This window comes from Sinocyclocheilus anshuiensis, unplaced genomic scaffold, assembly GCF_001515605.1.
Source record: "Sinocyclocheilus anshuiensis isolate Anshui unplaced genomic scaffold, SAMN03320099.WGS_v1.1 scaffold751, whole genome shotgun sequence".
In the NCBI taxonomy this organism is placed as follows: Eukaryota; Metazoa; Chordata; class Actinopteri; order Cypriniformes; family Cyprinidae; genus Sinocyclocheilus; species Sinocyclocheilus anshuiensis.
In genome coordinates this window covers 91,072-104,094 of record NW_015551049.1, presented here as the reverse complement: position 1 = coordinate 104,094, position 13,023 = coordinate 91,072, and the positions used below count along the sequence as shown (strand labels likewise).

General features: G+C 38.9%; 1 protein-coding gene across 1 annotated transcript in view; it reads right to left on the bottom strand.

The window, feature by feature from the left end:
* LOC107661915 (E3 ubiquitin-protein ligase RNF123-like) overlaps nt 1-13,023 on the bottom strand; it is a gene marked incomplete at its 5' end in the record, with an annotated part of 143,018 nt that overhangs the window by 38,927 nt on the left and 91,068 nt on the right. Inside the window, one exon of the mRNA XM_016451706.1 lies at nt 350-477. Within this exon, the coding sequence (XP_016307192.1) occupies nt 350-477 (128 nt within the window). The remainder of the gene's footprint in view (nt 1-349; nt 478-13,023) is intronic.

Genomic DNA, 13,023 nt, shown 5'->3' with positions numbered 1-13,023 from the left:
TTATTTTTTTTGTTCATTTAAATTTCACCTGCTAAGAGGAGATATATCATTTACTGTATGTAGAGGCCATTATAGCAGATTATAATTATAACGCATCTCAATCAGTGCATGGATTTGATCTTAGTGTTCTAAATCAGAGCTGAGTGAATTGGTGGAGCAGGAGATATTTTAAGAACACAATCACCTTCACGTCACTGGATATGGAAGGCTATTCTAAAAAGTATATTTAGACCATAAAACGTTGTGCATCAAAGAATTCAATGCGACACATACAATGGTGACTAAATTTAACATCCTGCTGATTATGCAGCAGGATGGGTAAGAGGGCACGTGTTTAGTCCAGGCTTACATGTGTGCAGAGAGAAGTGTTTGCAGTCGGCGCTGGCGGCTCCGGCATCTCCTTCTCCGAGCAGGTACTGGATGGAGCGAAGCTGGAAGCAAGGATCCGACAGCAGCACAGACGCAGCCCTTGAGATCCTGCAAGAAGAATAAGGTTCAGGCTGTTGTGGGTGGTTAGCAGGGTATTGCTATGTAGCTGCTAAAGTATCATGTGCACTGACTCTAAAAAAAAAAAAAAACACCTCAAGCAGTGGAACTATTAGGATGCTGTCCTGGGATGGGCACTTGGATATGTGGGCAACTGACATCAATTTATGACCTAATAAAATTCAAATACATTTTTCCAAAACACTACAGACACAATGTGAAATAGTTCACTTGAATAGATGAGTGTCAGTTTATTTGAAACAGTGGTGTTGGGTTTACAAAATGCTTTCTTTCTAGATGAATGCTTTTTGTTTTATGTGTAAGAAAGTTTTGGGTTGGAATGGCACGCAAGTGAATGAATAAATGAATGAATGGCTGTCAGTTTTACGCGTTAACTTAATTAGTTAGTTATGAAAAAATAACGTGATTAAAATATTTTCAGTAAGCAGTTCAGTAAATAAGAAGTTAATATTGTGTTATATTTTAAACACAGTATTGTCTGTTTTTGCTCAGTTTTGCTGACAAAAATATTACCTATAAAGCCACAGCAGAATTGTTGTGCATCTCCGAGCAACAAAGCGGTGTTTAGTTTCTGAATAAAATCCACATTTTGAACGAATCGGGTGAATCAATGAATCAAAGGCTCATTCATAAAGTGAGCCGTTTACTGAATTCCTGAATGAATCAGCTGTTTGAATGAATCGAATGAATGCATGACTCATAAAGACTTTTACCGCCACCTGCTGGCAGTTTTAGTTTCTTATTCAGAGTATTATTTCATTAAAAAAAGGGTAAAAAAAATTAAAAGGATAGTTCACCCAAAAATGTAAATTATGTCATAATTTACTCAAAAATCATTTACTCAAACCTGAATGACTTACTTTATTTTGTGGAACATTAAAAAGGTATTTTGAAGACTCTTTTGGTTACCAATGACTTCCATTAACGAAAAAAAAAAGTTTCTCGAATTATCTTCTCTTATTTTCCATAGTTTATGTTAGGCCATTGTAGCCTAAACGTTTGTTTATTCAGTCGCAGAATGTCTTTACGACCACATCAAATGGGAGACATTTCAGACGCGCACTCCAACTTCACTTCAGCGCCAGGCGAGAGACAAACAGCGCGGAAACAATACTGTGCTCGGAGCGCGTGCTCTTCAATTGCACGCACAAAGACGCCGGTGCGCGCTGTAGCCTGTATCATTTCATGTCAGAGTTCAAATTAAACCATGTGCATGCAATGTCGTGGTCAGTTAAGTCATGAAGTTACCAAAAGGGCGATTAAAGCTGCCTTAAAACTGTGCATGCATGTAATATATTTTATATGAGTTACATTAAGAACATGTCTCTGAAATGGTTTTTAAAACTGTCCTGGAGCAGCCCAGCACTGTCTCACTCATCTAACACACCCGATTCAACTTGTCAGTTCATTAGTAGAGACTTTGGGACCATTTACACGACAACGTTTTCAGCCAAAAACGGAAAACTAATGTTTTGATATATTAAACATAAAACATTGAATACTGATATTTGAAATGATTTAAAACATGAAAACAATCTATAAAAAAAAAAGAAAAAGTCGAAATTTGAAATTAAAACTGCCAGCCGGTGGCAGCAAATCCCTCTTAATAAGTGAGTCATTGCGATTGAACCGAATCATTTAAACGGTTGATTCATTCAAAAACGAAACACCGTCATGTTGTTCAGAGACTGAAAGAAAACACACTAAATGCGCACACGCACTAGTCTAGACTTCACGTAATGTATGTGTGCGCTCTGTAGGGATGTTTTGAATGGTTTTTGCAAAATACTCGATAATGTCAAATCGCGCATCGTTAAAACAACAATTACAATATTATCACAGACTATATATATCGCACACTCCTAGTAAACACCCAATACAGGAATCTTTGAAAACGGTGATGTTATGTGCGTGCGTAGTACGTGTTAGGTATGTAGACATGGTTATCGTTTCCGTGTAAACACCCAATACGGGAATCTTTGAAAACGGTGACGTCATGCGCATGCATAGTACGTGTTAGGTATGTAAACATGCGCAGTACGTGTCGATTTTAAAGGCAAGCGCGAACAAACATACACAACAATGGTGGAGTACATGGTACGGTTGTTGCTGCTCAAGAGTTTGCTAACGTTTCTTCAGCAAAGTGTGGATTTATTTCACCATATTATATATTATAACCAACACCGGAGACACATCATATACAACATATAATCGTCACTTCCCTACAGGTACGGTTTACTAAAAAGGTGAGAGCACAGTTTAATATAAATATAACTATGTTAGTTGTGATGGATGATGTATAATTATGATAGATTAATTGTTCAGGCTGAATATATCCTGTGGGAAAAAACTGTTCTTGTGCCTGGCTGTTCTGGTGGTCAGTTCAAATCTGCAGTAAAACACATTCAGATCGTCAGCCAGTTGTTGATTCTCCGCAGACTGTGGGGGTGGTGTCTTGTACAGGGTGATGTTCCTCAGACCAGTCCATACTGATGCCGGATCGTTTGCGGAAAGCTCTTTTCTCAGCTTTTCTGATTGTTACATCTGAACACCAACTTTCGTTGATGTAGAAACACAATCCACCACCTCTGGTTTTCCCCGTTAACTCCGCGATGCGATCCGCTCTGAACAGCTGGTAGCCCGGCAGATGAAGCGCGTTGTCCGGAATGGCTTCACTCAGCCAGGTTTCAGTGAAGCACAGTGCAGCAGAGTGTGAAAAGTCCTTGTTGGTGCGGGTGAGGAGAAGAAGTTCATCCGTTTTGTTAGGAAGGGAATGGACATTCGCAAGATGAATGCTTGGGAGTGCAGTCCGAAAGCCACGCGCAGAGCTTCACCAGGGCGCCGGCGCGTTTCCCTCTTCTGCGTTTGCACGCGCGTTTGAACAACACAGCTGTACCTCCGACTAGAATGTCCAACAAAACGTCCGAATAATCAAAAACCGGAAAAATATTGGCTGGGATGTGTTGCTTAATGTTAAGGAGTTCGTCTCTGGTAAAACTTATAGAAGAAGAATGACAAAACACAGAACAAACAAACAAAAACAATAGAAGAATTGCGGAGCTCAGCGTCCTGGCTGCCATTTGCAGCGCCATCCTGTTGGTAACCTGTTTTGAAAACGTTATCGTGTATACGTGAAACTTTTAAAAAAAACGCAAGGGAAAAACTTTTCCGTTTTTGACTACATCATTGTCGTGTAAACGTAGCCTTAAAGACCTGAATTGGGTCAGAAAAGGTAGAGATTTGAGAGAAAATACTATGCGTGTCAGATCCTCGTCACGTGGAGCAGCGGCAGCTCTTAAAGAAATAGCAGCCAAAAAACCTAATAACCTAGCTGCTGTGATGTCTGTTAATCAAAGAATAAAAAATAAAAAAAGAGAAAGAAAAAAAGAGGAAATCAATAATTTTTATAGCTTTAAGGATTCATCTATATTTAATTTAGAACGTAGTGTTTGATAACTTCAATTTCAATTTCTGTATATTGCTGCAGAAGGGCACAAGTAGATATGACATTTATTATAATGGGTTTATGTGAAGATTGTATTGAAGATTATGTGAAGTTCACTTAAATCAGAAGTTTTTTTTTTAAAGTCTAATAAATGTTGAAACTGATATCTCAACTGCCAGTGGGGCTACATTTGTAAGTATTTTATTTTGTGATAGACAGATGAGAGTTGTGCAGGAGGGAACATCGCCGCTCTATAGCAGAATCTGGCATCATGACAACCACAGCGAACACACAGCAAAACTTGCTGACATCCAGCACTGTCATCGGCACTCGTTATATCACACGAGTGAAAAAAAGAACGAGAAAAAAACCCTGCAATTCCTCCTTCCATGCATCCCTGCTGCGAATCAAGGGTCAGTCAAAGCTAAATCTTTCTTTATTGTGATAAGGATTAGAAAAGTCAGGACCCAAACTCTGAATGCCCCAAGCACTTTTAACCAAATGCCAGAACGCTGCCCACAAATCTAAGGCTCTCACAGACGGCCATTTTTTTAATAAATATCAAACCCTATGTAGTAAAAGTGAAGCTTGACTTAGCAAACACAACTAAAAATGACAGAGAAAGAGACAGACTCGCAGACATTGTTCATTGGAGCGCAGCTGTCAGGTTGTAAGAGAACAGAGCTGTTCCTGTCGCACACAACTCATGTGACGAGGTCAACACACTTCCAGCAAATAAACACGTCTTGCTTCTTCAGAAGGAAATAAACCCTATTTGCCCATCTGGACACATTAGATGGAGACAAGACATTGAGCTGATCTATACAACACTTGCCAGACTCCTGCAAACAGTTCAAGGATTCAAACTGAAACCTGTTGCTTTGTCCATATCCCACAAAAAAATAAAATAAAAATAAAACATGCACCACTGGCTGATGATTTATGGAGTTTCAGCCCTAACGGCTGTGCATTAAAACCCAAGCAGAGCTTTCCCGGCACACCTGCTGTGTACATCTAACCCTCACTGATCAATCTACATGTGTGTTTTTCCGACCGCATACACCCACGCACATACAGTCCCTCATGATGCAAGCAAAGGAAAAAAGGACTTCCTTTAATAATGCACTATGGAGTTTCTTCCCCTCCGTTGCTTATGTGCGGGAAATGATTGGTCTGAAAGTGAGCAGCATCTACAGGTACATAGACAGGAGACAGAAAAAGCAACAGAGTAGAGCATAGAGTAACACTGGACAGTCTTTGAGGGAATAAAGGTTTGCCAACGAGTCAGATCTAAATAAATGATAATACAAAACATTTTCTGAATACTAGCACAAAAGTCTCCAACCCTGCTTCTGGAGAGCTGCCGTCCTGTGAATTTCAGCTCCAACCCCAAATAAACACACTTGAACCAGATAATCAGGGTTGTTCAGGGTTACTTGATAATTACAGGCGGGTGTGTTGGAGCAGTGTTGGAACTGAAGTCTGCAGGACAGTAGAGGACTGTAGCAAAGTCCCTTTAAGCCAAGTCATGTCACTCGGTGGCCATCTTTGAAACGCCTCCCGGGCATGCAAGTGCAGCTCCTATCTCTTTGTATGGGGAAACATCAAATTGTCCAAAACTGGTCGCCAAACTTACAATTAAATTTCATATTTGAAATCACCAATGAAATCTGACAACAACTGTATCATAAATGTTGTTTATTTTACTCAAATAGCGTTAAAAAAGCATATTTTTTAGGCTAGACCAGCCAGTGCGTATGCACAGTCCTAAGCGCACGTTTAATAACGCTTACTGTTTTTATAGCAACCAGGACTTCTAACCACAGCTGCAGTGATGCGCTGACTTTACTGATTAGGGATTGGCTCTTTTACTCAAAAGGCGGGGCTTTGTTCGAAAGAGTGGCCATATTGAGCGTTGCATTTTCCCCATTCAAAACTATACGAGTGACACATCTTGAGTATTCTATAGTCTTTGGTTGTAGAGATCACTAGAAACTGGAAACATTTCTGTCCTAACATTGACAAAAACTGATTTAAAAATTAGAAATGTGACAAAACAAAAACCCAAGTAAAACTCAAAAAAACAAAAACACAAAGAAAACTTTAAACAAAGCCAAGCCAAGCTAAGCACAGCAAAACCCAACCAAAAACAAACCAGAACACAAAAACAAACCAACCAAAGAAAAATAAATAAATTCAAACAAACACAAAAATGGCAAAACAAAATGCTAACCAAACCCAGACAAAGGCACAAAACAGCAACAAAACAAAACCAGTTCAAGCCAAAACAAAACTTCAAACTAAATAAATAAAATAAAAACAAAGTCAAACAAAAACACAAAACAAGGCCAAGCAAACCAAAACTCAAAACCAAAAAACAAAACAGTACACAAAATAAAACCAAAAGAACACACACACACACACACACACACACACACACAAAACTAAATCCAAACAAAAACAAAATCCTAACCAAACCCAAACTAAAACACAAAACAAAACCTGTTCAGACCAAAACAAAACAAAAGTCAAACAAAAACAAAACTAAAACAAAACCAAACACAAAACCAAGCCAAGCAAACAAAACCCAAACAAAAGCAAAAAGCAAAATCCAAACAAAAAACATACAAACCAAAACCCAAACAAAAGCTAATCACAGAACAAAACCAAAAAAGAGACAACACATTTATTTTCTGCGGAAAATCTGGAATTGGTGTCAAGCAGGGAGAGTGGGGAAGGCTGTGCCACTTTTTAATATATAATATAATAATGTTTGCACATATTTACTCACTGACACACTTTACCCCACTCTCCCCTATGCTCTAAATTCTTGGTTGTTTCGGCAGATATGGAGCTCCAGAAATGGTGAAACTAAATCCTTTGCAGATGTACAGACACAAGAGCAAACCTTTAGGATGTCTGTAGTGGGAGACAAACACTTGAGCAAATATGTTTGTGCCTGCATACAAACACACCCAGCTGGCTGCAGTGTTTACAAGACGCGGCTGGCTGTCATGCTAAGTTACACACACAGTGCAAACGCAGAATGACAGGGCTGGACAGCAACAACGCTCAAACAACAGAGGTCTAGTAAACAAATGAAATCACACACAAGATCAGTGCCCACAGACATTGTGGGAAACCTGGCAACCCTCCTGCTGTGCTCTGAGGGCGAACATGCTGGCAGTCTCAAACTCACAGCCTTTCAAACACTCATCTTTCCTTTTTTCCATCACAAAAATGAACATAAAGACACATAAATAACAAAAACATAAAAAGTGTACATTGTTTTTGCTTTGAAAAATGTAATGGTGCTATTTGTGCACAAGTAACTAAAGGTAAAAACTATGGTTTCTATAAAACAAAGAAATCTTTCAAGAAATGCAGTAGCTTTAGTTATGCATTAGGGCTGAAAAGATAAGCTGACAACAAAAAAAATTATATATATATATTTGTTTTTTATTATTTATTTTTTTATTTTGGTTGTCGAATAGTCATTTGTTCTTTGGTTAGGTGTAAAAAGAAGTTTGATATATGCAAGAAGCGCTTTACTGTTAGCGAATATCTCAACGCTGCTGAGAGCAGCGCTTAGATGATGTATAAATATGGGCTACTATTCCTTTAATTAACTAAATAAACACACAACAAACATGGCAGCAGTGAGAAAACAGCAGATAAGGAAGCACCTGATCATAGTGATGTGTATATGTTTGCTGTAAATGTAGCTTGGCAATCAGCACTCCAGTAAAGTCACGACATGTTTATTTACATAACACTTTATACAAGACTGCTTTAAAGCACACAGCTTTACAGTACTGAACATGGAAATAAAAAAAACAGTGTCAGTTGTGCTTTCAGTTAGAATTACAACTTGATTTCCTGATGTAAAGCAGCTCTATAGAATATGTATAACTCAATATTTTGACGAAGTGCCAAAGCTGAATAATTGATCAAAGCCTACTGATTCATTTGGCGAAATAACTGATGATTAGTCAAATAATCACTCTAATAATCATTAGATTAATCAATTATCAAAATAATTACTTGTTGCAGCTCTAAGTCTAGTTAACTTTAGTGCTTGTTCTGTGCAAGAACCGCCCATTTAGAGTGGTTCTAACTTCTAACTTACACATAAACGCCTTGTTTCACTCAGTAAATTGCTTATATTGTTTTCATCTCGCTTGTGACTCTTTGATGTTTGAGTGTGCGGACTTTTTTCAAGCTCTTCACCTTTGGGAAACTTTTTTGGTCTACGCACCTCAGTTGGATTATTCTGAAGGAGCGGTGAGTCTCTGGCTGCTTCTCAACTTACAGGTAAAGCCATCAACCACAGTGAGTTTTGATAAAACTAGCTGATACCACAACAATAGACTGCTAAAATGTAATTGTTTTAACTGATTTAAAGCCATTATTTACATGCTTTTAGGTAGTTGTAGGACTTCACGGCTGCTCGTTTTTCTACTGATTAATCAAAAAGTGGGCAAGTCAATGTTTACCTTACTGTATGTAAATGACTCACTATATGTCACTTAATAACAGCAATAGATCATAGACATCTACTAGTGATTGAAACTCCAGAACTGTTCTATAAACAAGACGTTATGTCTCTTAAGTGACATTTCAGACACAACATTGCAAGCTTTTTCGTTTATTATCACTCCTGCCAACAACAATAGCTTTGTTTCAATGCTTTGAACTACTGCTGGATTTCTACGTTTGCAAAAACAGATGTGCTGAGGAGTAATACAAACAGTAAAAACTTCCAGTACTGATGTATGAAATGTCAGAAATTTAGAAACACAGCTTGTATAAACAAATTACTGTACAAACACTAAATGTATCAGTCACAAAGGAACAGTTTAAAAAAAAAAAGAAGAAATGGAAAGCAAATTTGCTGTTAATTTACTCGCCCTTAGGCCTTCCAAAATAAGTAAGTAAATAAATATATTTGGGTGGTAGTATTTATTTCTATATAAAAATATATTGACCCATAAAAAAAAATCGGAAATATGGTTGTAAAACATCCCAGTATGACAGCAGGTGTCTCTCCGAGAGCACAAGCCTGTAAACAGGAGAGGCTATTTGTGGTGTCTGTGGCCCCCAACAGACAGACACTGACTCACTGGCCCCTCTCTGAGACTCTACTTCAATCCTGCCTCTCCCAAGCACAGCAGGACTGACAGATGAGCGTGGGGGAGGCTTTTGGAACAGTTACCATCACTACACACATGGCTCACGATTCCCTCACATCTTTCAAAAACATGCCCGCATCCACTCCAACTACACTTGGCATGCTGTTAGATAATTAGAGCTGGTCGCAGGGCTTACAAGGGGCCCTTGGGTGAAAGGGCCCGTATGGCTGTATACAGACTAAAGGGTGAAAATTAAAGAGAAATTAGTGCTGGGCGGTATGACCAAAAATTTATATCACGGTATTTTTCAAAATTATACCGGTTTCACGGTTCATGACCGTATTTTTTTTTTTCATGGATGACCGGGTGCTAACCATATTTTCTACTGATTGAGAGAGGAAATACTGCAGTATATTGACTTAGAATGCCCTATTTTACTGTCATGATGAGTGAATATTGTCAAAAAATACCACACTAAATAGTGACTAAACACGACCCCTTTTAATACATGTTAACCAGGAGTCACTCTATCGTCTGATAAAATCAACATGCATCTACACTAAAGAGCGGCTATGCGGTTGTTTTGGCTATATTACTTTTTTGTCTCATGCAGCGCACTGCCTGCGTCTGAGTAACAAACTAAAAAAAACAACAAAAAAAAAGTGCATGTGATATTAACAGACGAACTACGCTCATATTTATAATTCCAAACAATCAGTAAGCGACAGGTGCTAGGAAACGCTGTTTTGTACTCATTTATTGACGAGTCAGCTGCGGTGCAGCCAACTGAATGCGCTGCTTCTCTGCCGCTCACTGCACAGAACAGACGCCGAGAGAGGCGACACTTCTCCGGGAAAGTCAGACCTCGCGTTCGCGGGACAGCACTGGCGAAATCTTCCAACTGAACCATAGCTAGGGTTTATCCAAAAAAGTCGCTAGGTTTGTCAGTATGAATATTGTATGGAAAAAAAGCCGCTAAAAGGGTCTGAAAGTTGCTAAATCTAATGCTAAAGTCAGGAGGAGCAGGAGCTGATGGCAGGGGGCGGTGGATATTTGTGGCGGTCAATGTGGATATTGTGGATGAGTCTGTGTCATCACGTTCTATTAGTTCTACAGCTTCAGTTTCGGAACTTTCACGCTTAGTAACACATACAGCTGTTCCCTCACCACAGTGCAACAGTGAAAACGGACCCGTTTCAAACAGTGTCGCGTTCCGAACGTTGTTTAAGCGACATACACCGGTATTGTGGTATTTTAAAAATTCATATCATAACAAAAATAAACACCGGTATTCGGTATGAACCGGTATACCGCCCAGCACTAAGAGAAATTGTAGTGTTTTTCAATAAATAATGAAAAACTAGGACAAACTATATACTATATTGCATGAGCTTAAGTATTTGTCATTATACATTGATCTATCGTTTTATTATTAGTAGTAGTAGTAGTAGTAGTAGTAGTAATAGTAGTAGTTTTGCAATTGAGAGAAAAATGAAATGTATAATCATTAGAGACAACGAAATGTAACCTACATTATTATTAGCCATTCTTCAATCTGTAAATGGAAATATGTGGTGAAAATATGATTTGATGCCTTGCAAATCAGTAATTAGTACTTTGTCAAAAGCACTCATTGAAAAAGCACAGTATCATCTTGTAAACACAGCTTCGTTTCCAGGCAGACTGGTACACCCAGAAGATGTGTAATCAAGCCAATCAGATTGAAACAGATTATTTTAGAAGCCCTTGCATTCTTGTGAGCAATATGTTTGAGACGGTCAGTGAACAGACTGTAGGCGTCTGAGGCTGAGACTACCATGAAACATGTCAGAGCTTGTGCACTACCCGCTAGGACACGTCTCCGACCCACATATTCTTTATTCATGGGTTTTCATCTTCACTGTATATGAATAATATACTCGATTCAGTGTATAGAACCGATGAACAGTGACACTGATCTGAATGCATTCTAAAGAACCTTGTGATTCTTGAGATGCTGCATACATCCACACAAACAAGGGACACTGCACAAAACAGGCATTCATATAACTATAAAATGGAGCATGAACTCAATGTTTTATTACACTCAGGAATGAGAAAGCAGACAACAAAAGAGGCAATTTAGAGGCAACGTTTCAAATCTTTCTCCTTCGGTTTGTTCCTCTGCATGAAGTCTGTCTTGAACATTTGTAGAGTACGGCATAACAGCCTGCCTTAATTTTCTTTTTGTGTTTATGAATTGTCTGGCTGCAGTTCGGTTTTTTGCACGCTCCGAAAACCATCTTAGATTGCAAATCGAGCCCAATTCATGCAGCGTCTCGACAATAAGGCAACATATCCCATCTAATTGCCAGACATCAAAAGAGACGTGCAAATGAAGTGATATTTCTATTACTATGCTATTGTGCAAGGTACTTAAAACACATGATAAAGTACATGGTACTTAAATACATACAATGGTGTGAAAGTTATTCTTTAGTAGAGCAGAACAATGCCATGTCGGAATGAATACGTCAAATCATAATTGTGATTTGCAAACTCGTAAGTGGGACTTCTTAGCCCCAATACTCTCTTTTCCCTACAAAACAAAGCTTTTCTTGGGCACATTCATGCCACATCACTTTGTTTGTTCTCAATGATCGACTACCTAGCCATTGAGAACCAAACGTCTGTCTGCCTTGAATACATCAGCAGACCCCTGAGGTCTTTTACCATCACAAAAACACCTTGTACCGCATCTATCAACCACTGAGGGCCGCTTCCATCAAACAAGTCAGAAGCCATGCCATTTCCCAAGAGTCATATTTTATCACCTCTTATCTTCAAAAAATATTAACTAACTGTCAAAGGGCGATAAATGGTATCACCATGCCAATCTTCAGAGCGCTCTTGGGAAGAGCAACACTTTATCTGGGGTCGTCTAAAACTTTATGGTGCTTACAGCAGTTTGAAAGTGCTTTCTAAGGTGTTTCTGGAAGCAGATGGATATGTCATGCTGTAGAGAGTGCGGTGAAGACGTCAGCAGGGACGCCATAATAAGCAGTTAGATGCTTCGCTGGTTCTTGGGTCAAAGTTATCAAAAGGTGCAGAGCAACTTCCGGCTCAAATTGATGGTTGTCTGGAAACATATACAGGAGAGACTAAGCTATTAACCTTAGGGTTCCTCTTCCTGTCTTCCTGCATGTTTCCTTCACTTCCAGAGTATTGTTTTTGAAAAATGAGCAAGCTTAGAGCCAGGAAACCAATTTTCCAGAACAATGTTGTATTGGGGGACTTTTGACAGTGAGAAGCTTAGTCTTTGCTAAACGCTCCGTGAAATATTTTGCCTGAGGAAGAGTGACAAGAAACCTGTCGAAAATGCGAGTCTCGACAATCAGTTATATATATGAAACTGGCGAAGATGATGAGAAGTAATGGGTTGTGTATTAGAGGGACCCAGAGGATTGTGAGAGTGTGTGTGTAGAACTACTTGTAGACCTTTGGCAGTGGTTTCAGAGGATAATGCAGGCTGACAGTAGTCAAAGCCTGTGCAACAATAACCGAGGGACAGAGACAACTTACACAGGCGATAAGACACACACATACGTAAAGAAAATGTGTGCTATAAGCAAGATAAAGACATTTATACATACATAAATATTCTAAAGGCGCAGAAAAAAAAAAAAACTAAATTCAAGGACAGAGATACACCCACTATCTTTAATTCATGAGGATGAGTAATGTCAGGTTTATAGTGTGCACTCAAGCATAATGCATACACAATGAACAGGATATTCAAACTTTGTGAACTGCGTTCAGTTACGAGACATGCAAGAACCACTTTTGGTGTCACTGACATCAAACCTGACACAACATGATGACTATTTTTGATCCAAACGCATGACTTCAGAACACTGATATAGGAAAAGTATATAGCCAAATCATATGGATTATGTTTGC